This window comes from Amblyraja radiata, chromosome 4 (genome assembly GCF_010909765.2).
Source record: "Amblyraja radiata isolate CabotCenter1 chromosome 4, sAmbRad1.1.pri, whole genome shotgun sequence".
Taxonomy (NCBI): Eukaryota; Metazoa; Chordata; class Chondrichthyes; order Rajiformes; family Rajidae; genus Amblyraja; species Amblyraja radiata.
In genome coordinates this window covers 52,773,186-52,799,530 of record NC_045959.1, presented here as the reverse complement: position 1 = coordinate 52,799,530, position 26,345 = coordinate 52,773,186, and the positions used below count along the sequence as shown (strand labels likewise).

General features: G+C 46.1%; 1 protein-coding gene and 1 long non-coding RNA gene across 6 annotated transcripts in view; both read right to left on the bottom strand.

Moving 5' to 3' along the window:
• Window positions 1–8,458: 8,458 nt before the first annotated feature.
• Window positions 8,459–9,763, bottom strand: LOC116972102. The gene is made up of 2 exons (XR_004411720.1): window positions 9,459–9,763; window positions 8,459–9,330 (listed from the first exon to the last, which is right to left on the bottom strand). It is a non-coding gene; the product is annotated as an uncharacterized LOC116972102 (long non-coding RNA).
• Window positions 9,764–9,966: 203 nt separating this feature from the next.
• Window positions 9,967–26,345, bottom strand: part of LOC116972101 (cadherin-7-like) — a 291,858-nt gene continuing 275,479 nt past the window's right edge. For all 5 annotated transcript variants that reach the window (XM_033019446.1, XM_033019447.1, XM_033019448.1 and 2 more), the window contains 3 exons: window positions 20,935–21,052; window positions 13,020–13,271; window positions 9,967–10,793 (listed from right to left, as the gene is read on the bottom strand). In XM_033019446.1, the coding sequence (XP_032875337.1) occupies window positions 10,300–10,793; window positions 13,020–13,271; window positions 20,935–21,052 (864 nt within the window). In that variant the 3' untranslated portion in view covers window positions 9,967–10,299. The remainder of the gene's footprint in view (window positions 10,794–13,019; window positions 13,272–20,934; window positions 21,053–26,345) is intronic.

The window sequence follows — 26,345 nt, the reverse complement described above, 5'->3', positions numbered from 1 at the left end:
CCCATCTCCCCCCATGTCTGCCTTCCGCAAAGACCGCTCCCTCCGCAACTCCCTCGTCAATTCTTCCCTTCCCTCCCGCACCACCCCCTCCCCGGGCACTTTCCGTTGCAACCGCAAGAAATGCAACACCTGTCCCTTCACCTCCCCCCTCGACTCCATTCAAGGTCCCAAGCAGTCGTTCCAGGTGCGACAAAGGTTCACCTGTATCTCCTCCAACCTCATCTACTGCATCCGCTGCTCTAGATGTCAGCTAATTTACATCGGTGAGACCAAGCGTAGGTTGGGCGACCGTTTCGCCGAACACCTCCGCTCAGTCCGCCTTAACCTACATGACCTCCCGGTGGCTCAGCACTTCAACTCCCCCTCCCATTCCCAATCCGACCTCTCTGTCCTGGGTCTCCTCCATTGCCAGAGTGAGCAACAGCGGAAATTGGAGGAACAGCACCTCATATTCCGTCTGGGGTCCTTGCGCCCTTATGGCATCAACATTGAATTCCCCCAATTTGGCTAGCCTGTGCTGTCCCCTCCCCTTCCTTCACCCTCTAGCTGTCTCCTCCCACCCTCCCATCCGCCCGCCCTCGGGCTCCTCCTCCTCCCTTTTTCCTTCTTTCTTTCCCCACCCCCCATCAGTCTGAAGAAGGGTTTCGGCCCGAAACGTCGCCTATTTCCTTCGCTCCATAGATGCTGCTGCACCCGCTGAGTTCCTCCAGCAATTTTGTGTACCTTCGATATTCCAGCATCTGCAGTTCCCTTTTGAACACAGGTGAACATGCTAACTCCACACAAGGTCAGGACCAGCCCATGTTGTCCATACTAGCCCAAAGTTATCCCACTTTCTCATCCAGTCCCTACAGACTAGAGACTCTACCAAGTCAAGTTGAGTTTATTGTCACATGCACAAGTACAGTGAGGAACAGGTGTAATGGTCAATAGTCAATGGTGCTTTGTTGTCATCTGGTTCAATGGTTCAATGCTGCTTTATTTTGCCACACGTGCAACAGTGAAATTCTTTTTGGCATGTTTACAAATGCAGGCACAGCCATGTTTTGGCGCCATTTCCAAAGTCCAGTCAGCCCACGCACTCGGTCTGCTGGAGCGGCTCCCGATCCAGGCGAGCCCCAGGCTGCTGCGGGGCCTCCTGCCTTCGCTTTCCTTGAATGTCTGGATCATCCAGCGAACCGACGTCCCACTCTTCGCCCATCCACCTTTGTGCCCGGGAGCACCTCCCGCAGCCAACCTTAAGGGCGCGGATGGTCTTCAAGCAAGATAAAAATGTTGCGAGAGTCCCTGCCTCAACTACCTCCTCCAGCAACTCTTTCCATACATCCACCACCCTTTGAGTAAAAAAGAAACCACTCAGGTCCCTATTAAATCTTCCCCCTCTCACCTTAACCCCATGTCCTCTCTGGAAATTTACATTGACATTGGCATTGAAAAGGTCAAGAAGTATTTAATAAAATGTTATTGTTGGTTGTTGCTTCAATGCAAACGTGTCCATTTCATTGTTTAATCCACTTCTCAAAGAGCTGGGGAAATTCTTATCAAGTACTTTTCTTTGGATGCTCAATCTCTCCCCCACTCCGAGATGTCTTCTAATCACCCTGAACACACATTAATTATACCTGTAATTACAAGGGAAAGACTCTGCTTTTTACATAGTGAATGGTGGAGGCCTGGATCGCATTGCCAGGGGTGGTGGTGGAGGTAGATAAGATAGTGGTTATTAAGAGGCCTTGAGATAGACACACAAAGTACAGGGAATGGAGGGAAATGGATCACGAGCAGGAAGATGAGATTAATGTACCTTGGCATCATGTTTGGCACAGACGTTATGGGCGAGACGGCCTGTTCCTGTACGGTACTGTTCTGTGTGCAGGAAGGAACTACAGATGCTGCTTATTCCAAAGATAGACACAAAATGCTGGAGTAACTCAGCGGGTCATGCAGCATCTCTGGAGGAAAGGAATAGGTGAGGTTTTGGGTTGAGACCCTTCTTCAGACTGAGAGTCAGGGGAGAGGGAGACGAGAGGTATGAAAAGGTACAGGCTCTGATTGGTCTCTCCCCTGACCCTCTCTCCTGACTCTCAGTCTGATGAAGGGTCTTGACCTGGAACATCGCCAATCCTCTACTGTTCTATGTTCTACAGCATGAGGGTGGGAGATGATAAGTGGAGAACAAAAGGCTGCTGATTCTGGAGGTGAAAAGAGGGTGATGGCAGATGGGAAATATTATCTGACCAGTTCCCTCCAGATGTGCCTGGCCTGTTGAGTTCCACCAACTGCTCTCTTTGCTTTGCTACCGATTCCAGCATCTGCAGACCTAGAGTCAAATAGAACAGAAGCAGTCCCTTCAGCCCAACTTGCCCATGCCGACCAAGATGTCCCATGCCCGCATTTGGCACATATCCCTCTAAAGCTTCCTTATCCACGTACCTGTCCAAGTGTCTTTTAAATGGTGTTATATTACCTGCCTCAACTACCTTCTCTGGCAGCTCATTCCATATATTCACCAACCTTTGTGTGAAAAAGTTGCCCTAAGGTTCCTATTAAATCTTCCCGCCCCCCAAAGATATACATAAAGTGTTGGAGTAACTCAACGGGGCAGGCAGCATCTATGGAGAAAAATGATGGGTGACGTTTCGAGTCGAGACCCTGCCTAAGACTGAAAGTAGGAGGGGGGGAGCACTGGAGGTAGGAAAAGGCCAGAACAAATCAGAGCTGGCAACAGATGACCAAGGAAGGGTGGAGCCCATAATGGCCCATTGTTGGCTGGGGAAGAGAAGATTATGAAGGGATGAAAGGATGCAAACAGTGGAACTGGTAAGGTGACAAGGGTGGAGTAGGGGGGGGGGAAGGAAAAAGAGAGAGGGAGGGAATGCAGGGGTCACTTGAAGTTAGAGAAATCAATATTCATGCCGCTGGGTTGTAAGCTGACCATACGAAATATGGTGCTGGTCCTCCAATTTGCATGTGGCCTCACTTTGACAGTGGGGGAGGCCCAGGACAGAAAGGTCAGCGTGGAAATGGGAAAAGGGGGTTAAATGTTTGGCAACCAAGAACAATCTTTCCAGGGGGAATTCTTTCTCCCCTCACACGTTAACCTTATTTTGTCTAGTTCTTAATTCCCCTACTCTGGGTAAAAGGCTCTGTGCATTCGGTCTCCTGTGTATTCGTATAAACCAGGGTAACTTTGTCTTTTAAATATTATTTTTTGGATGTTACATATATTTTACATAGAAAATAAGTGCAGGAGGAGGCCATTTGGCCCTTCGAGCCTGCACCGCCATTCATTGTGATGGCTGATTATCCACGATCAGTAACCAGTGCCTGCCTTCTCCCAATATCCCTTGATTTACTGCTAGCCTCTAGAGCTCCACCTAGCTCTCTTTTAAATTCATCCAGTGAATTGGCCTCAAGTGTCTTCTGTGGCAGAGAAGTTCAGAAATTCACAACTCTTGGGTGAAAAGTTTTTTTCTCATCTCAGTTTTAAATGGCCTCCCCTTTATTCTTAGCCTGTGGCCCCTGGTTCTGGACTCCCCCAACATTAGGTACATTTTTCCTGCAAGATAGACTTTTCTGCTGGAATTGCATTGAATAGATTTTGGTTTAGTTTGTTCTCTCAACTCTGACTATTATTTTATCTCACTACACTATGTTACTGACTGCAGTGCTGAGCCCTCCACAGTGAAATACCATGTTCAGAAAGGATCAGGAGCAACAACTCATTGATGTGCCAGAGAAGCACTGGGTCTGAAGATGGGTCCCGACCTGAAATATGCAGGAAGGAGCTGCAGATGCAGGTTCACACAGAAGATAATAGCTGGAGTAAGTCAGCGGGTCAGGCAGCATCTCTGGAGAAAAGGAATAGACCCTTCTTCAGACTGAGAGTCAGGAGAGAGGGAAATATGAAAAGGCACAGAGTACTTTCATTCATTTGATCGATGGACCTTTTCATACCACTCATTTCCCTCTCCCCTGACTCTCAGTTTGAAGAAAGGTCTCGACCTGAAACGTCACCTATTCCGAAACATCAACTATTCCTTTTCTCGTGAGATGTTGTTTGAACCACTGAGTGACTCTGTGTCTGTCTTCGGTATAAACCAACCTCAGCATCTACAGTTCCTTCCTACACTGGATCTGCCAGCTACTTCCAGCAGACTCAGGCTCCCTTGTCCTGTGGTATCTCTCACTTTTAGCCTTTAGACTTTAGAGATACAGCATGGAAACAGGTCCATGCCGAACCTGATGCCTGTCTGTGCCAATCCTATTTCCCTGCTTTGTAGCAATACCTCTTTATGCCTTTCCTATCCATTTCATTTAATTTTTGATTTGATTTTTGCATAACCTCTGCAGATATGGATTGAAGAAAAGTCTTCAATGAGGGGCCTTCAATGAGGGGATATTCAGAACTGTGTGTGATTACATTGAAAGCACAAGCTAAAGTGCAATCTGCATTGATTACAACACTAGAAAGCTACAAGGTGTGTGTCTTTTCACACTGTACAGGTCAGGAAACAAATCTTTGCATTTGTAATGCGCCAGCATTTTGAACATTTTTTTTTGATAATGCAGCCATCGCTGTTTTGAACAGATTACAGACACAAGATAAATGTGTGCGGGGAGAGAGGTTGGGAACCACAGAATTCACTGATACAAATGCTCTTGAAAGACCTCAGCATGGCGACAACTGCAAAACTAGTGGTAGACTCATTCGTTCAAGGCAACACAACAGAGTCAGCATCGTAGTCTCTGATCTGAGGGATGGAATCTGTGGGGCAGTGAACTACCAGTGAACGTTTGAGGATATTCGGTATGTTGGCAAGTGCTTTTACAGGTAGGTTTACGGTGGAGAGCATTTTGACTGGTTGAATCACGGCCTGATTTGGTAACCGGAACGCCCAGGAACAAAGACCAACTCTGTGTCCCTGGGGAACCTCTAGCAGCTGACCGTGAAGGCACTGGAGGTATCACCCCGGTGTCTCTCACCTACCGGCCCACTCCTCGCGTCCGTCGTCACCAGAGGCTCCCCCTCCTCGACTCTCTGGTCTTCAGAGCAGAGCTCGGCGGCTTCCGAGCTTCCCCCCATGGTGAGGAAATGCCCTGGGGAGAAAAGCTTGGCTTATTTTCTCATCCAGTCTGAGGGTTGTGCACTTGACTAACATTTATTATCCATTCCTTATACCCAATGAACCAACACATGAGTGAGGGGATGGGGCTAGGACAGCAGGTGTGGGCTGAATGGTCACTAAGTGGTTTGGACTGCCATGGTCAGGGAACCATCCGAATCCTCTTACAACCTTTCAGGAGGGATGTGGGGGTGGGAGATTGCAACCTTCACGTGGTCGGCCCTGTTTCGACGAATGCAACAACCTGACGTGCACAATCAAGTAAGATCAAATAGAACAAGTTGCCCTACAACTTTAGGCTGTGCACGCCATATGCAAGAAGAAGAAGGAGGGATGTGGAGGCTTTCGACTGGTTTAGCTTTCGGTTTATTTATTATTGTTAAGTGTACTGAGGTACAGTGGTATTGTATGTATCCAAATGGATGCAAATGTGGCGGCACGGTGGCACAGCAGTAGAGTTGCTGCCTTACAGCGCCAGCGACCTGGGTTCCATCCTGACTATGGGTGCTCCCTGTGATCACTGGCCAGCACGGATGTGGTAGGCCGAAGGGCCTGCTTCCGCGCTCTATCTGTGAAGTCTAAAGTTTAAAAGGATAGCGTACACAACAATGGTGAAAGGGGAAAGATTTAATACGAGCCGGAGGGGCAACTTTTTCACAAAGAGGGTTTTGTGGAACGAGCTGCTAGAGGAGGTACATTTAAAAAGACAGGTACATAGATAGGACAGGTTTAGAGGGATATGGGTTGTACGCAGGCAGGTGGGACTAGTGTAGGTGGGGCATGTGGTTGGTGTGGGCAAGTTGGGCTGAAGGGCCTGTTTCCACATTGTCTGACTCTATGAGAAGATAAAATGCTGGGGTAACTCAACGGGCCAGGCAGCATCTCTGGAGGACATGGACATACCAGACTTTATTGGACTTTATCTTGCACTAAATATTATGCCTTTATCCAATATCCATACACTGGGATGGCTTGATTTTAATCATTTAGATGACTGGATAGCACAAAACAAAAAAGCTCTTCACTGTACCTCAGCACACGGACACTAATAAACTAAACTAAATTCCAACGACGTTTCAGACTGAGGAAGGATCACATCACTTATCCATGTCCTCCACAGATGCTGCCTGATCCACTGAGTTAGCCCAGCACTTAGTGCTCTACCTACACTTATGTGTTTGGATCAATAACCAAGGCCTTTGGTGACTAATCAGTAATTGTAATTTAACTGTGCCATTCTACCCTATTTAAGGGTGAAGATAGACACAAGGTACTGGAGTAACTGAACGGGTCAGGCAGCATCTCTGAAGATAAAGCTTGGGTGACGTTTCGGGTTGGAATCCTTCTTCAGACTGCCTGACTCGCTGAGTTACTCCAGCACTTTGTGTCTATCTTCGGTAGAAACCAGCATCTGCAGTTCCTTGCTACACCTCACAATGGTGAATTGGCCGCTGATTTCTTCTGGGAAGCACTGGAAATGGGAGCCGAGTTATTATTTCCAGCTTTCAAGACTGCCCCCATCATTTCATAAGATTGTGGTAGATCTGTGCCTCGACTCTACATCTGGCCTGATCCCAGTAACTCCTGGTGTTAAACTGTGAACCAGAAAAAGAGTCACGGCCGAAACTTCACGTATCAGCTTTACTTGAGATTGCTTGCTCGTTCTCAAGAATTAGACTTTTAGATTTTAGACTTTAGAGATGCAGAACAGAACAGGCCCACCGAGCCAGGCCAGCCAGCGATCATCCCGTAATACTGACACTAACCTACACGCTATTGACAATTTGCAATTTTACTAAAGGCAACTAATGTACAAACTTGTACGTCTTTAGACTGCGGGAGGAAACAGGAACACCCGGAGAAAACCCACACAGTCATAGCGTAGTCATGATCGAACCCGGGTCTCTGGTGCTGTGAGGCAGCAGCTATACTGCTGTGCCACCATACTGACCTATTGCAGACAATGGGCAGAATTTAGACACAAAATGCTGGGGTAACTCAGCGGGACAGGCAGCATCTCTGGAAAGAAGTAATGGGTGACGTTTCGGGTCGAGACCCTTCTTCAGTCGTTGACCAAGACTCGTTTCGGTCAGGACCCGTCTGAAGATGAGACCTGATTGGAACACTACCTATCCACGATGCTGCCTGGCCCATTGAGTTACTCCTTTGTCTCCCTTTGTATAAACTAACATCTCCAGGTCCTTGTTTTTACCAGTTGACCAAGAGGTGCTTTGATAATCTGTTTGAGAGGCAGGTGAAAGCAGGTTTAATATTCAATCGAAAGCACAACAGCTATTTGAGAAGGAGGGTTGGTAGTTGAGGGAGGGGAAGCACAGGTGAGGGGAATGGCCTCATTCTCTGGAGACATAAGACTCAGAAGAAGCAAGGGAATTGAGGCAAAAAAAAACTTAGGTCAAGGAGAAACCTTAGGTTAAGCAGCATCTGTGGAGGCAATGCGATGGTGGACATTTCAGGACTAGTTCATAAGTTCTAGGAGCAGAATTACTCCATTCGGCCCATCAAGTCTACTCCGCCATTCAATCATGGCTGATCTATCTTTCCCTCTCAAACCCATTCTCGTGTCTACATAACCCGAAACACCCATATTAATCACCACACTGTCCATCTCTGCCTTAAAAATATCCATTGACTTGGCCTCCACAGCTGTCTGTGGCAATGAATTCCCTAGATTCACCACCCACTAACTAAAGAAATTCCTCCTCATCTCCTTTCTCCAGGTACCACCATTTATTCTGAGGCTATGGCCTCTGGTCCTAGAATCTCAGACCAGTAGAAACATCTTCTCCACATCCACTCTATCCAGGCCTTTCACTGTTCGAAACCTTGTATCAGGCGGTATGAATATTGATTTCTCTAACTTCAAGTAATCCTTCCATCCCCCCTCTCCCCGTCCCTCCCCCCCCCTAGTCGTTGTACGAGTTTAATTGTCAATCTGTTGAGTTACATTGTCTGTATAACTCATTATCACCTAGCCGACAGCCAACAATAGAACATTGTGGGCTCCACCTTTCCTCGTTCATCATTACTTTTTTGCATATCTTTCATTTATTTGGTCTACATCTCTCTATATCATCATCTATACAATATCTCAATTTCCCTTTCCCCTAGCTCTCAGTCTGAAGAAGGGTCTGAAGAAAGCTGAAGTAACTCAGTCTGAAGAAGAGTTTCTTCAGCTTTTTGTGACTATTTAAGAACACTATTATTCCAGGGGAAAATGATTGGGTGTGGCAACGTGAAAGGAGAAGACAAGGGAAAAGTACAAATTAAAATTAAGGAAAGTTGATGTTACATAACTAGGTGCTTAAACTATATTCATTTCCATTCTTTTATTGAAAACTATACAGGTATGACCAAACATAATGACACTTTTAATAATATCCTATTACAAAACCCATTTTTTAAATTATTCGTATTTATACAAATGGACGAAAATCTATTGGACCATGGAGTAATGATTGTCTACTAAACTGTACCGGAATTATTTTTCCCCACAGATTTTGGCATACGATGAGGTTTTCAACTCTGACATTGAGAAACAATTTCTATTATTCTTCCCTTTGTCAGCCAAACGACCACCAAGCGTAATTATCCAGATAAAATACAATTCCTCGTAACTTTTAAATGTCTAATGGAGATGAGAAATGTTCTGTTAATTTACCATAATTAGATTCCTTCATGCTTTATTTCATCCATACATTCTGTAGTTGAGGGAAACAAAAACCCGTATTTATTCCCGAAGACTCGTCGAACTTTGTGGTACGGAATTAGGCCATTTGTCCCCTTGAGTCTCTTCTGGCCATATGTGGTCCAACCGAATTCCACGTCTGCAGTGACCTAGCACCAAGACTGGAAGACAGACGCTCCCCCACTCACGTAAAGGTTATCTCCCGCCGAATCTTGCATAAGTCAGATGTTACCTAGGTCGGAAACTGAAGTGCTGCGTGCACCTGTACGTTCACCGTTCATACTGTGTATTACTAGTGGGAGACTAGGTGGGAGCTCTGACGTGGAGACCATGGGGGAGCTCTGACACGTGGACCACAGGGGGAAGCTCCAACGCAGTGATCATGGGGGAGCTCCAGCATGGAGACCACAGGGCTCTGATGTGGAGATCACGGGGGGGGGGGGGAGTTCTGATGTGGAGATCATGGGGGAGCTCTGATGTGGAGATCATGGGGGAGCTCTGATGTGGAGATCATGGGGGGAACTCCGATGTGGAGATCATGGGGGGAGCTCTGATGTGGACACCACAGGGGAGCTCTAATGTGGTGATCACGGGGGGGAGCTTCAACATGGAGAACACGGGGGAACTCTGATGTGGAGACCACAGGGGGAGCTCCGAAGCAGAGACCACGTAGGGAGCATCCTTGAAAACTGCTGAGTGGCTTGTGGAAATGGCCACATGCAACAGCAGCAGCTCATTGCTACCGAGATGCGCAACTCGGAAATAAAGCAGTGGGTTAAAGAAGTGCTTACGTAAGGGCGAGTTTACTAAGGCGCCTATTATGAGACTTTAGAGATACAGCGTGGAAACAGGCCCTTCAGTCCGCACCGACCAGTGATCACCAAGTACACTAGCATTATCCTACACACTAGGGACAATTTACAATTGTACCAACACCAATTAACCTACAAACCTGTATGGCTTTGGCGTGCGGGAGGAAACCGGAGCACCCGGTGAAAAACCCACGTAGGTCCTAGGGAGAATGTACCGTAGTCAGGATTGAACCAGGGTCTCTGGGGCTGTGAGGCAGCAACTCCACCGCTGCACCATCGTGTTACCCTTACGTAAGTCAGGGAGCGCCTGTATTTAAAGGGATGGGTTTTGGATCATTAATATAAATATATCAACGTACAGTAAATTAAAGAAAAAGATAAACTCTCCTGCACAAATCAGAAGAGACAATGTTTGCAGCAAAGAACTGCGACCACTCCATCTCTTCGCATCATGAAACGTCGAACTCTGCTCATGACCTGGTTGCGTTGAATGTTTTCCATGGTAATTCAGATGATATTGTTACCACCTAAAAAGGGGCAAAGCAAAAAAACTCTTTAAAAAATGGTTCTCGGTTTACATTTCCTTTTCTCTCCAAGACTGTTCTGCAACTGACGAGAAAGCAAAATCAGTGCAATTGTTTTGAGTCGGGTGGAATTAAGAGTTTGCGCCTTGTTTTGGGCTTCCGTACATGTCCGCTAGCTTTTTGAAACGGGGACCCCAGTCACTGAGGTAATCGTAGTTCTGGTCTGACGCGGAGCTGATGGACTCCAAGGAGCTGAGGGACTCGGCCACGGAGCCGTTGCCCTCGAAGGCGTAGGTCTGTAGCGAGTCATATGGAGGAGCCCCAGGATCGCCGTCCGCGTTCTTCATCCTCTCCCAGATGAACTCCCCGAAGATGACGTTGTCCGGGGACGTCTTGCGCGGCGTCCTCGAGAGGAGCTTGATCTCCGGCGTCACATCCCGACGGGTTTTCACCTCCTGGATGAAGTTGAGGTTCCTCAGAGCGGCCATGTCGAAGGCCTCAGTGTCCTCCTCACCGCCCCCTTCGTCATCGTAGCGCACGATGTTCTCCCTGATGTCCTTCTCTTCGTCGAACACCAACGACCCCTTCTTCCGTCTGCGCAGGGACACGATGAGGAGCACGAACACTACAGGAGAAAAATAACAACAGCAGTCAAAGCCTGCTTTTCCAGGATGCCATTTCATCCTTTACAGTGGCACAGTTTGTAGACCCGGGTTCAATCCTGACTACAGGTACTGTCTGTATGGAGTTTGTATGTTCTCCCCGTGTCCTGTGTGGGCTTTCTCCGGGTGCTCTGGTTTCCTCCCACACTCCAAAGATGTACGGTTTTGTCGGCTAATTGTAAATTGTAAATTGCCCTCAGTGTGTAGGACAGTGCTAGTATACGGGGTGATCACTGGTCGGCATGGACTCAGCCGGCCAAATGGCCAGTTTCCACACTGTATCTCTAAAGTCTAAAGTGTAAAGGCTAAACTAAAGTTTTTCAGCCTGTAGATGAAGTCTCATTGAATCATAGTCATACAGCTTGGAAACAGGCCCTTCTGCCCAACTCAGCCATGCTGACCAAAATGCCTAGCAAAGCGAGTCTCATTTGCCTGCATGTCGCCCAAATCAAAAGCTACAGGTACCGAATTAAAACATTCGACCCATCGAGTCTGCTCTACCATTCGATCAAGACTGATCTATTCTTCCCCCTCAACCCCATTCTCCTGCCTTCTCCCCATATCTTTGACATTTGAACAGTTTACATGGATAGGAATGGTTAAGTGGGATATGGGCCAAATGCAGGTTGGGGATATGTTGGTCGGTGTGGGCAAGTTAGGCCGAATAGCCTGTTGCCATGCTGTATGACTCAATAATATCTTCAGCACCCTTTCTGTGGAAATGCTTTCCCTGAGATCAGGCTTGCAATCCTAAACCAAGCCAACCGAATGTGATTCCGTGTGAAAATGAAAAGATTTGTGCAGTACTGTAGATTAAAACTTTCCCTTGGTTGGAGTGAGGAGAAGAGAAATCAGACCACTTTACACTTTAGACTTTAGAGATACAGTGCAGACACAGGCCCTTCAGCCCACCGTATCCGTGCCGACCAGCGATCACCCTGTACACTAGCACTGTCCTACACAGTAGAGACAATCTACAGAAGCCAATCAACCTACAAACTTGTAAATCTTTGGAATGTGTGAGGTAACCCAAGCACCCAGAGGAAACCCACGCGGTCGTGGGGAGAACGTGCAAACTCTATACAGACAACAACCGTGGTCAGGATTGAACCTGGGTGTCTGGCGCTGTGAGGCAGTAATTCTACCACAGTGCCACCGTGTTGGCTTATCCAACTGGAATCCAAATGGAAAGTGGACGCGTTTGGACGTTGAGCAATTCTTTCTTTAAAGGAACGATTGTAATTATCTTTTCACAACAAGACGCCTCGCTCCTTCCTGTGCAATGTGGTGGCTCATAATTTATCCACTTAGCATTCACTAGGCAGCATTTAGCTAATAGCATTTTGCCTCAGTAATTCATGGCCAGGAACTTTGCCTTACGGTGCGTTAGAAATGAAAAGGACGCAGAGTGCAGGAGGACTAATCCATTCTCACTCAACCCTTGCTGAGAAATACATCATTACCAGTGAGCTTTATGTAAAAGTCATCACCAGTTGCCGAGAGCCCTTTGTTTAAACGGTCTTCTTCACCATTCAATAAATCCATTGCTGCTCTGACCTTTGCCTTTCCTTCTACTCTGCTTTCCTGCACTTGCACCTACTCCAACCTCAAAGTCCTGAGATGAATAGACACACAGAGTCTCTTGCCCAGAGTAGGGGAATTGGGAACCAAAGGACAAAGGATTAAGGTGAGGGGGGAAAGATTTAAAAGGAACCCGAGTGGTAATTTTTGCACAAAAGGGTGCTGGGTGTATGGAACGAGCTGCCAGAAGAGGTAGTTGAGGCAGGGACTATTGCAACGTTTAAATAAACATTTAGATAGGTACATGGATAATACAGGTTTAGGAAGACATGGGCCAAACACAGATAAAAGGGGCTCATGCAAATGGGACATATTGGCCAGTGTGGGCAAGTTGGGCCGAAGGGCCTGTTTCCACGGTGTTAGATTCCATGATTCTATGCTGCCATTGAGATACTGACGAAGAGTCCCAACCCGAAATGTCACCTGTCGATGTTCTCCAGAGATGCTGCCTGACTCGCTCAGTTACTCCAGCACTTTCTGCCCTTTTGCATGTAAACCAGCATCTGCAGTTCCTGGTTTTTGTTTCCAACCCCCGGTACCGGTGACATGTCCTCGCGAATGAATCATCTCCAGCGTAACAGCCGGTGGCCCGCAGTGGATCTGCTTACCCAGGAGAGTCAGCACACACGCCAGGATTGCGATGAGAGCTCCAGTGCTGAGGCCGGCAGGGTGGGCGAAGGCCTCGGTGTTGCACGAGTGGGCAGCGCCATGGTCGTCGCAGCTGCAGACGCGCACGGTGAGGGTGTTGGTGCTGCTCAGCGGCGGCACGCCATTGTCCACGATGACCACGGGCAGGAAGTAAACGGCTTGCTCGTGCCGACTGAAGCCCGCTCTCCGAGTCAGGATCGCCGCCGTATTATCTACAGATTATGGTTCAAAGAGCAACAATTATTATAAATTCATAAATTCATGGGGTTTCAATGATTCAATGGTTCTCTACTAGTTCATGTTCTAGGAACAGAATTAAGCCAGTCTACTTCGTCATTCAATCGTGGCTGATCTACCTTTCCCTCTCAACCTTAATCTCCTGCCTTCTTCCCATGAACCCTAACACCTGCACTAATCAAGAATCTATCTATTTCTGCCTTAAAAATAGATACAACACCCTCTGACTAAAGAAATTCCTCCTCATCTCCTTGCTGAAGGTAGGTCCTTTTATTCTGAGGTTGTGCCCTCTGGTCCCAGACTCTCCCACTAGTGGAAACATCCTCTCCACATCGTCTCTAACCAGGCCTTTCACTATTTAGTCGCACATAGACTTGCTATTTGCAATGGTGCTTTACTAGCACCTAGATAGAGTGTCCTAGTCATAGTTGGACAGCGTGGAAACAGGCCCTTCAGCCCAACTTGCCCACACTGACCAACATGTCCCATCTACACTAGTCCCACCTACCTGTGTTTGGCCCATATCCCTCCATTTAAGCTAGCTTCCATTTAAATTAATCTCTATTCATCTGGGTCCTGACCCGAAATGTTGCCTGTCCATTCCCTTCTCTGATGTTGCCTGACCTGTTCACTTCCTCCAGCACTTTGTGTTTTCACATTTTGCACCTCATAGATTTCATAGTCACAGAGTCATCCAGTGTCGAAACAGGCCCTTCGGACCAACTTGCCCAAGCCGACCAACATGCCCCATCTACACTAGTCCCACCTGCCTGCGTTTGGCCCATATCCCTCTAAACCTGTCCTATCCATGTACCGAAGGTAGATTCAAAAAGCTGGAGTAACTTAGCGGGACAGGCAGCATCTCTGGAGAGGAATGGGTGACGTTTCGGGTTGAGACCTTTCTTCAGACTGAAATACATAAACTGCATCATTCTATTTCTTTTATCTTTCCCCTCAGCTCTGAGAGTCATTGTCTCTCATAATATCTGCCCAATTTTCTTCAGAGAGCACTGACTGTCTCTGATTGATCAGTCTGAAGAAGGGTCTCGACCCAAAACGTCACCCATTCCTTCTCTCCAGAGATGCTGCCTGTTACGCTGAGTTACTCCAACTTTTGTACCTATCTTCGGTTTAAAGCAGTATCTGCAGTTCCTTCTCACATACTATTCATGTACCTATCCTTATCTCGCTCTTTTTGTCTTTCCATCTCTGGCCTTTGTCCACCTTCCTCACCTGTACTCACTTATCACAGGCCGGCCGGACTTTGTCCTGCACCACCTCTCTTCCAGCTTTCTTACCCCTACCAAAGTCAGTCTGAAGAAGGGTCCCAACCTGAAACGTCACAAACTAAATCAAACTAAACTAAACTATCCATGTTCTCCAAAGATGTTGCCTGGCCCACCGAGTTACTCCAGCACTTTTGGGTTTTAGTTCAACATTCAGAAAAACTCAGCAGGATGAATTTCATATGTTGGCGGAGGGAGTGGAAGGAAGGAAGGATTGTCAAGGTTTTGGGTCGAAATCTGGCATCAGTGTAAAAGAGGAGAGCTTCTGATCTTGTGAAGTCACTGTCTTCACATCTATGTCCAAACCAGAACCAGAGAATGAGAGGAATGATAGGTTTAAGAAAAGTGAGGTGAGGGGAGTGATAGGGGAATATTTAATAGGAACCTGAGAAGCAATTTTTTTTGCATAAATGGTGGTGGGTATATGGAAAGAGCTGCTGCAGGAGGTAGTTGAGGCAGGTACTATCACAACATTTAAGAAACATTTAGACAGGTACATGGATAGGACAGGTTTAGAGATGGGCCAAACGCAGGCAGTATAGATGGGACACATTTGTTGGCGTGGGCAAGTTGGGCCGAAGGTCCTGTTTCCACACTGTTTTACTTATTCTATGACTAAAAGCAGCAAGCCTTTCTCTGTTGAGAACACAGCCCAGCTGGAAGTATGCAGCAGAAGATTGTGAATCAATGAACCAGCCAACAGGGGGGAGCTTCAATCTGTGGAATGTCGCGTGCATTCAATCACTGACACAGAAGTTAAACAATCAGAGCGCACAGTGTGGTCACCTCGTCACACGCTGTAAACTCCAGCCCTAAACACGTGGGGTTGTAGCAATCCATTTAACCCACCTATATGTCACCTACAGCCTCTATTTTTCAGTCAGAGGGGAGGAGAGAGCTGGCAATCCCAACTGAGGCGACGGCTGGAACGGGCCTTCGCACGCGGCACAGATGAGCAGCGGCACCAGAGACCCGGGTTCAGCCTTCACTATGGGTGTTGTCTGGATGGAGTTTGTACGTTCTCCCCAAGACTTGTGTGGTTTTTTTCCCTGTGATCCCGGTTTCCTCCCAGACTCCAAAGATGTACAGGTTTGTAGGTTAATTGGCTTCAGTAAAAATTGTAAATTGTCCCTAGTGTGTGTGGGATAGTGTTAGTGTGTGGGGATCGCTGGTCAGCGGGGACTCAGTGGGCCGAAGGGCCTGTTTGCACGCTGTATCTCTAAACTCTAAATTGTAGCTTGGACTGTGAAATGGTGCCAAAACCTAGCAACTCTTTGTATAGGATCTCCAGGGCTTTCGATGCATTCAGTCGTTTATTACGGATTGTCCTCATGTATAGCAATAATCTTACTGATCTGTTTGCAAAAAATGAATTTCACTGCACCTTGGTACATGTAATAATAAAAGAACCATTGACCCATTAAACCTAATATGTCACGACTCATATATATATTGACTGTGGAACAATTCAATGCTTACTTGCAGCAGCACAACAGGCCTGTAAACACAGTACACAAAGACAAGATATAAAAACAAAATTCAATAAATTATTAACCACAATCCAAAAAATGCCCAATGTTCAATGTGCAACCAAAGACAGTCCATAGATCATATATTTTAAGGGCAGTACAGTGACACAGCAGTAGAGCTACTGTCTTACACCCTTCTTCAGTCTGGTAGGAGATGGAAGTGCAGGTAAGCACCGACAAAGGAAGTCTGAAGAAGGGTCTTGCACTGAAACGTCACCTATCCATTTTCTCCAGAGATGCTGCCTGACCCACTGAGTGACTCCAGCATTTTGTGTCTATCCTCAGGTTTGTAGGTTAATTGGCTTCAGTAAGAATTGTAAAATATTTGTGCATGGGGTGATAGCTGGTCGGCACGGACGGTGGGCCGAAGGGCATGTTTCAGTACTGGATCTCGAAACAATATTAAACTAAAATATCTCAGAGTTACAATACAATGAGTTGCCACTTTCAGCATGTTCATAAGTTCTGGGAGCAGAATAGGCCATTTGGCCAATCAAGCCTATTCAGCCATTCAATCATGGCTGATCTATCTCTCTGTCTCAACTCCATCCTCCTGGTTCCTCCCCATAACCCCTGACACCCTTACTAGTCAATACTAATTAAATACTTCCTTTTTCTTTCAATTCAAGTTCATTTTAAATAGGCACCATGGCGTTTGTCTTAGCTCTCCCGCCTCAATACTTCCAGTGGCTCAGTACATCAGGGCTTAATTATGAGCAGCAGCCGACACCATCCATCATTCCCTGACACCAGGATGTGGTGTGCAGTGACACAGGTCTCCGGCGTCTTCACTCCTTGATTGATCAGCTCCACACGGAACAACATGTTTGCACTGAAAACCCATTAACAAAGCAAAATAACATTTTTGTCCTGCTGTCACACCACGATGTAAAAGGCATGACATTACCAAGAGGTCACTCCCTTTCCACGTCTCTCTGCAGCCCAATTTACAGAATCGTTCGCAAAGTCCCTCGGAAATAAATTTTATTTTTCACACTCCCGCTCGGTCTGTTCTATCCTTCCGGTTCGGCAGGGTCACCTTCAGCCAATCTATCATCATGCAGTAAGTTTGCAAACATGTTGTTGAAGACCACAATAATTGTAGAAAATTATTTCCATGTATTATACTTCTTCCGTTCATGTTTATAAGTTAGAGGAATTGAGGAAGGCCATTCGGCCCATTCAAGTCTACTTAGCCTTTTAATCATGGCTGATTCATCTTTCCCTCTCAACCCCATTCTACTGCCTTTTCCCCATAAGCCCTGTCACCCATACTGATCAATAATCTATCAATCTCCGCATTCAAAATATCCATTGATTTGGCTTCCACAGCATTCTGTGGCAATGAATTTCACAGATTCACCACGCTCTGATTAAAGAAATTCATTCTCATCTCCTTTCTAAAGGGACGCCATTTTATTCTGAGGCTGTGGCCTCTGGTTATAGACTCTCCCACTAGTGGAAACATCCTCTCCACATCCACTCTATCCAGGCCTTTCACTATTCGGTAAATTTCCTTCATCATCCTTTTAAACCTTAGTGAGTACAGACCCAGTGCCATCAAATGCTCATCATATGTTAACCCAATCATTCCTGGGATAATTCTCGTAAACCTCCTCTGGTTCCTCTCCACCACCAGCACATCCTTTCTCAGATATGGGGCCCAAAACTGCTCAGAATATCCCAATTGCAATCTGACCAGTGCCTTATAAAGCCTCAACATTACATCCCTCTTTTTATATTCTTTTCAAAATTCTATATACTCTATGTTTTATATTCTTCCCCCTTATCAACCTCTCCCTATAGCTCAGGCCCTCAATTCCTGGCAACATCCTCGTAAATCTTCTCTGTGCCTTTCCAAGCTTACAAACATCTTTTGTATGACCAAAACTGAACACAATACTTCAAATGTAGCCTCAACAATGTCTTGTACAACCATAACATGACCTCTTAACTTCTATACACAATACTGTGACTGATGAAAGCCAATGTACCGAAAGCCTTCTTGACAACCTTATCTACTGGTGACACCACTTTCAAGGAACTATGTACCTGCATTCCAAGATTCCTCTCTTCTACCACACTCTCCCATTCACTGTGTAGGTCCGGCCCTGATTAGACATCCAAAAATGCAATACCTTGCACTTCCCTGTATTAAATTCCATTAACCATTCCTTAGCCCCCCTTGGCCAACTGATCAATCAAGATCCTGTTGCAATTTTTGACAAACATCGACACTATCTACAATGCCACCCACGTTAGTGTCATTTGTCCCACCTCAGTCATTCCTTTTTCTCTGCGCTCCTGTTTGGCAAAAGATACAGAAGTTTGAAAGCGCGCACCACTAGACTCAGGACAGCTTCACCCCCTCTGTTATCAGGCTTCCGAACAGTCCTTACATAAGCTGGGGCACTGTCCGATTCACCTCGACCCCAATGCGGACATTAGACTTTCTCTCTGGAACTGGTGCACTACAATGCTGAGAACTATATTCTGCACTCTGTATCTTCCCCTTTGCTCTAACTATTGTTCTTGAGTTTTACTTGATTATATTTATGTACAGTTTTATCCTATCATTTTTGGATAACATGCAAAGTCAAACATTTCACTGTACCTTTGTACATGTGACAATAATAAACCGAAACCTAAGCGTTAAGGGTTGATGGAAGACATTAGCTGCCGTGCTAAAGAGCCAGGGTGAATGGGCCAAATTACCTCTTTCTGTGCTGTAATCATTCTCCGATTTGCTGACTGAGGATTAAATAAGTAAGCGGTCTCTTGCTCTGGGAAACAGAGCTTCTGGCTCTTTGATGGTCCCCCAAGAGGTCTCAAACAAAGTCAACAACTTGTTTATTTGTTTATGTTTAGAGATACAGCATGGAAAAGGTCCTTCGGCTCACAAGGTTCACACTGGCCATCGATCACACGAGTTCAATGTTATCCCACTCTTTCTTCCACTCCCTACACATTAGGGGATAATTTACAGACGGCTAATTCACCTACAAACCCGCACATCTTTGGAATGTGCGGGGAACCCGGAGGAAACCCACGAGGTCACAGAGAGAACGTGCATACTCCACACAGACAGCACCCAAGGTCAGGGTTGAACCCGGGTCTCTGGCACCATGCGGCAGCAGCTGCGCCACTGTGCCTCCACCTCTGGCAATGCAGCACTCCCTGAGGCTGAGAATTATACTCTGCTCTCTGTATCTTCCTCTTTCATCTACCTGTTGGACTAGAGTAGGGCTTGATTGTATTTATGGATGGTATTATCCAATCCGTTTGGAAAGTATGCAAAACAAAGGTTTCAGCTTAATTTATTGTCACATGTACCGAGGTACAGTGAAAAGCTTTTTAACATGCTAACCAGTCCGCCAAAGACTACACATGATTACAATTGAGCCATCCACAGTGTACAGACACAGGGTAAAGGGAATAATGTTTAGTGCAAGATAAATTCCAGTAAAATCTGATTAAAGATAGTCCGAGGGACTCCAATGAGATCGATGTTAGGTCAGGACTGCTCTCTAGTTGATTATAGGATGGTTCAGTTGCCTGAATACAGCTGGTAAGAAACTGCCCCTGTATGTGAAGAGATGTATGTTTTCAAATTTCTGTAACTTTTGCCTGTTAGGAGAAGGGAGACGAGGGAATTACCCGGGCGAGACTCATCCTTAATTATGTTTTAAGCTTAGTTTAGTTTAGTTTAGTTTATTGTCACGTGTAACGAGGTACAGTGAAAATCATTTTTGTTCCTGGGGTCCTCGCTGAGGCAAAATGAAGTGTAAATGTAGTCAGTGGAAGGGAGGTTGGTTTACACGATGGTCTGGGCTGCGACCACAATTCTCGGCAACTTCTTGCGGTCTTGGAAGGAGCTATTCCCAAGCTATGCTTTACACTGTACCTCGGTACACCGGACAATAATAGAACCTTGACACTTCTGCCCAGTTCCCTGGGCTGTGGCAACCTGACTCACAGACTGTGAAGGAAGGAGCAGCTGATGCTGGTTCACACCGAAGATAGACACAAAATGCTGGAGTAACTCAGCAGGACAGGCAGCACCTCTGGAGAAAAGGAATAGGTGACGTTTTGGGTTGAGACCCTTCTAACGACAGACAGGACTGCTACCAATTGATGGCCGGTGGCAACCTATTAACTCACAGACAGGAACTGACAATGAATGAATGAATGAATGAATGAATGAATGAATGAATGAATAAGTTTATTGGCCAAGTATTCACATACAAGGAATTTGCCTTGGTGCTCCACCCACAAGTGACAACGACATATAGTGTCAGTTAGGAATGACACATAAAACATTAATAATAAAACATTATTGATTAAACATGTGAATTAAATAAAATACCAGATCATAAGGAGGCTCCAGATCTTTGGTTGTTGAGTAGAGCTACTACTCGTGGATAAAAGCTGTTTTTATGTCTAGCTGTGACAGCTTTGACAGTCCAGAGTCGTCTTCCAGAGGGAAGTGATTCAAAGAGTTTGTGGCCAGGGTGAGAGGAGTCAGAGATGATCTTACCCGCTCACTTACTGGCCCTTGTAGTGTGCAGTTCATGGAGCAGGGATCATCAAAAAACTGAAATATGAGACCACTTTCGTTTTCTTGGTGTTTGCAATAATTTAGACAGCGACATTTCTGGCCTGACAGATAATCCATACATAAATTACAAAGGGAGCCAATTACTCAGCCGTTAATATCCAGCAGACAGGGTGATTTTTACTAAGAATCGGTGGAAAGCATGTTGAAGGAAGGTCATAAACCATACGACACACAGGCATTGATCCGGCAGTACATAAGCAAATACCTCTGTTATCTTGCACGGTGAAGTTAAGGTTATTACCGGCCCCCGGAGCAAGGGAGAAATAAAAGTGATGTCCACTGGGTGGTTTATCTCTGTCCACGGCGCTGATCTTCTGTATTATCTGTAATTGCAGCAAAAGATCGGAATTGATTTTAGACCTGAATGCAGTCTAGATGTGTTCACATTCCAGGTCAAATTCAGAAGGTCAAGACATCCTCGTTAGACAAATATACACTTCCAAAAACTTGCAAAGAGTCATGAATAACATAAAATAAAGGCACCGGCAAGTGTAGCATGGGGAAACAGTCTTTTATATTTATGGGTGGTGCACTGGCGCAGCTGGTTCAGCCACTGCCTCGCAGTGCCACAGGATCACCAATGATTCCAGTGTTTAGTTTAGTTTAAAGATACAGCACGGAAACAGGCCCTTCGGCCCACCGAGTCTGCGACGACCAGCGATCTCCACACACTAAAGGCCCTGTGCCACTTGGCCGTCATCTGCATGTCACGCAGATGGCGCGCAAAGATTTTGTACATCACAAAATCCTGCGATGCCGCGCGTCACGGCCTATGTCATCGCGCACCATGCGCGCATCACGTGCGTGTCACGACACGTGCGTCATGCGTCGTGACGCGTAAATGATGTCGCGCAAATTACGCGCAAATGACGGCCAAATGGGACAGGTCCTTAACACTGTCCTACGCACACTAGAGACAATTTACAGTTTTACCAAGCCAATTAGCCTACAAACCTGTGGACTTTGGAGTGAGAGAGGAAACTGGAGATCCTAGAGAAAACCCACACAGGTCAACATACAGACTCCTTACAGGCAGCACCAGTAGTCAGGATTGAACCCGAGCCTAGGCAGCAACTCTACTACTGTGCCGCCATAGTTTAGTTTAGAGCAAGCAAACAGACCTTTCAGCCCTTATTTATTATCATGTGTTCCACGGAAAAGTGAAATACATTTTTTTCACTCAGATCAGTAAGATTATTGCCATACATAAGTACAATCCCCAATTAAGTGCCGAATGCATAGAAACAGCCCAGTGAGACCATATACAAGAGTCGCCAGGTTTTGGCACCATTTTCATAGTCCCAGCTGCAGCTGGCCATGCAGGCCTGTTGCAGCCATGACCTCCGTCCAGATCGTCCAGCGAACCGTCATCCCTCGCCTTGCCCGGCCACCTTCAGCCTTTTCGCCTCCCGCAGCCAACATGGTGGGTGCGGAAGGTAATATAGTGACAGATTCTTATATTGTTTAAAGGATTCTTTCCTTTAGTCACTATGATTGAAGACAGGGGATCAGGAGATAATCGAAATGCTCTCACGAGCTCTCCATGAGACATTCAATGCCATCAATAGATAAATCTTTCCAACACTGTCTCTTGATTAATAATTTCATTATTGTAGTAGCAAAAACGGTAAGAAATTCATCCAAACTTCTTGTATAAGTACATTTTAATTTTACTAGTGGTCATACTCGTGCATGGTCGAAAGCTGTGACCTCTCCCTCATGCTTCTTCAAACTAAACTAAAACTACTAGGGAGTCTGTGCGAGAATCCCAGCCGCAAACACGCCTCCAACTACATATAAATCCCACCCACATAATTATAGATAAAATGTAAAGGTAACTGGTTATAGTTATAACATACTGAGTTAAGCTAAATGGCTACTACAGGTAAGACCCCCGGTTCTTCTTACCAGAAGACCCCTGTCAAGACCTACAGTTCTCCTTCCACCACTCTGTCCTTCTCAATCCTTCTCAACGTCTTGCCATCTTTGACTTTGTTTCATTCTGTTTGCCCGCTTCATCAAATAGAATGTTTTTAAAAGGCTTTCGGACAGGCACGTGGATAGGGAAGGTTGTATTTAGATCAGTTTAGCCCTGTGCATTAGGCTATTTGTTTATTCAGAGACATTGGTGGCTTCAAATTTGTAAACCAAAACCATTATTTGGTTTAAGCAGCTGAAAATCTTAGTTATCCCCACTGAGATCAATTAGATTTTCTACCACTTTGCAGGCGGCACTCTGCAGTGTTTTATATTCAGGAGTCACATTGACTCCATGGGTCCATCAATTACAAATGTGTCATTCTTCAATAAAAATTAAACCACTTTGAAACCTTGTGAATATATGATCTGCAAAAATTCTTTTGACCAAGCAGTGTCTCACTAATGCAACAATTTGGATTAGTTAACCAGGAATAAATAGGGTAAATGCAATCTCCTATCCAGAGTAGGGGAATCGAGATCTAGAACACATAGGTTTAAGGGGGGGGGGGGGGGAGCGGGGGAGTGGGGGAAACTGAGGGGCAACGTTTTTACATAAAAGGTGGTAGGTATATGGAAAGAGCTGCCAGAGGAGGTAGTTGAGGCAGGTACCATCACAACATTTAAGAAACGTTTAGGCAGGTACATATATATGACAGTTTTCGAAGGATATGTGCCAAATGCAGGCAGTGGGGACTCGTGCAGATGGGGCTTGTTGGTAGGCGTGGCAAGTTGGGCCGAAGGGCCTGTTTCCACGCTGTATGACTATGACTCCATCAGTTTATGAGATACAGTGTGGATACAGACCCAAGTTGGGAGGAAACCGGAGCACTCAAAGAAAACCTACACAATTGAGCCAAACTCAAGTGCAATTGGGAAAGATACAAAGTGCGGAATTTAGTTCTAATTTTTGTAATGCATCAGTTCCATAAAAAAAGTCGAATGTCTGCAATACACACAATGTAGAGGTTAATTAGACAGTATCCTAGCCTATGGAAGGACGATCCAGAAGCTCGATAACAGAGGGGAAGATCCTGTTCCTCAGACTGTTGGTGCGTGCTTTCAAGCTTCCGTACCTTCTGCCGGACGATAGCAGGAAGAAGATGGAATAACTGGGGTGGGAAAGGTTCTTGATGTTTTTGGCAGTTTGTCTAAGGCAGCGTGAAGTGTAGATGGAGTCAATGGCTGGGAGTCTGGTCTGGTTGATGGACTGGGCTACATCCACAACTCTCTGCAGTTTCTTGTAGTTTTGGGCAGAGCTGTGACGCAACCTGACAGAATTCTTTCTATGGTTCATCGGTTGAAGTAAAGTAGAGTAAAGTTTGATTAAAGATAGTCCGAGGGTCTCCAACGAGGGAGATGGTAGTTCCGGACTGCTCTGTAATGGTTGCCAGGATGGTTCAGTTGCCTGATAACAGCTGGGAAGAAACTGTACCCGAATCTGGAGGTGTGCGTTCTCACACTTCTGTGCATCTTGCCTGATGGGAGAAGAGGGAGTGACTGGGGTGCAACTCATCCTTGATAATTTGCTGGTGGCCTTGTCTAGGCCGTGTGAAGTGTAAATGGAGTCTATCAAAGGGAGTTTGGATATGGTGATGGTCTGGGCTGCATCCACAACTCTCTGCAATTTCTTGCGGTCTTGGATGGAGCTGTTCCCAAACCGTGCTTTTATGCATCCTGATAAAATGCTTTCTACGGCACAGCTGTCTTGGACAGTTATGTGGATAGGAAGGGTTGAAAGGGCCAAATGTGAGCAAATGGGACCAGCTTAGGTGGGGCACCTTGATCGGCATGGACGAGTTGAGCCGAGGGCCTGTTTCCATGCCGTACTACTCTATGGCTCTATGACAGAGTATGTTAAGGCCTTGAAAGGGACTACTGTATGAAGGATTTTGGTGCAAACAGTTCCCTGTGTTGGGCGGCACAGTGGCGCAGTGGTAGAGTTGCTGCCTTACAATGCATCTGAACCGGGTTCGATCCGGACTACGGGTGCTGTCTGTACGGAGTTTGTGTGTTCTCCCCATGACCTGTGCGGGTTTTCTCTGGATGCTCCGGTTTCCTCCCACATTCCAAAGACGTACAGTTTTGTAGGCTAATTGGCTGGGTAAAAAATTGTAAAATTGCTGGTCAGTGCAGACTTGATGGGCAAAATGGCCTGTTTTCACGCTGTATCTCTAAACTAAACCAAACCCGAAGATACTGATTTAACTAAAAGAACTACTGTGTTTCCTACATTTGTGCAATGTTTTCACTTCACATCAACGCTAATTTGACTGCGAAGGGGGAGAGAGGTCACTAAAGGCGCGATGTTAATGCAGGTCCTACTTCTGTCGTCCAAGGAATATTAAATTAAGCTTATTATATTTATCTTCATTTCTGCGTGTGGAGAATTGCTATATAATGGATTTGCCAAGTGTATAATGGAACTGTCATGATAACTAATTTTGAATGGTCTTACATGGTCTGTATTCCTGATTCCTTTTTATTCTAATTGCAATCATAGCAGAGAAATGCTCATTGTTTTCTATTAAAACTTTAAGTCCACCTTTCACTTGGTAAGTACATTTTTGATTTGCTGTAAACCAATATTTCTTAATTTAAATTGCTATTATCGTACCCTCAGAAGCCTGTGATTTAATCTAATTATACCTCTTTGTGAATTTATGCAGCCAGAAAGGAGCTAACAGTCATTCAGGGAGAAGCATTGAAATCTGCAGCATTTTTCCACCACTCTACACAGCGTCTGCAGGCAAACTACATGGTTTAAGTCAGCCATTTCCCCACATTTTGGAGGAATGTGTGTTTAGTGCGTGCCCTTCTAATTTAGCCCCAAACAGGGTGACACTGTGGCACAGATGGTAGAATCATAGTCATAAAGTCATTAGATTCACACAGTCATACAGTGTGGAAACAGGCTCTTCAGCCCAACTTGCCCATGCCGACCAATTCACAATGTGTTTGGCCAATATCCCTCTAAACCTGTCCTGGTCCAGGTACCTGTCAAATGATTTTTAAACAATGTGATACCTCTCTCTCTCTCCCTCTCTCTCCCTCTCACTTTCTCCCTCCCCCCCACGCCCACCCCCTCTCTCTCTCTCTAACTCACTCCACCCCTCCCTCTCTCTCTCTCTCTCTCTCTCTCTCTCTCTCTCTCTCTACCTCTCTCTCTCTCTCCCTCACACTCTCCCTCTCCCCCCCCCAGCCCCCCCTTCCCCCTCCATCACCCCATCCCATCCCCCCCCCCCCCATTTGCACCCACCCCTCTCTCTCTCTCTTTTTTTTTGGCTCACTGACAGTTTCCCACCATTTTCGCTGGTTTTGATTATTCCCAATGTTGTTTTAGCTCCAAGACAATCTCTAATTCTCCAAGAGCCAGCCTCTACCAGCGAACATGGGTGAAAAGAGCTGACAACAAGTGCAGAGCCGTGAGACATAAGGACTCCATGGAGATTATTCCTCCTCTGCCTGACTTCACTCCAACTCTGTTGCCGACCAAGCTCACTGTTTCAGCTGGCTGCCGGATCCGCTTTCACACACCAGGGCCTTCACTCACCATCTCCCAACATCTCACCATGGCCCCGACCAGTGCATCATGGCCTTCTTCAGCAACTCGAACGCCCAGGAGCAAAGAAGACTGCA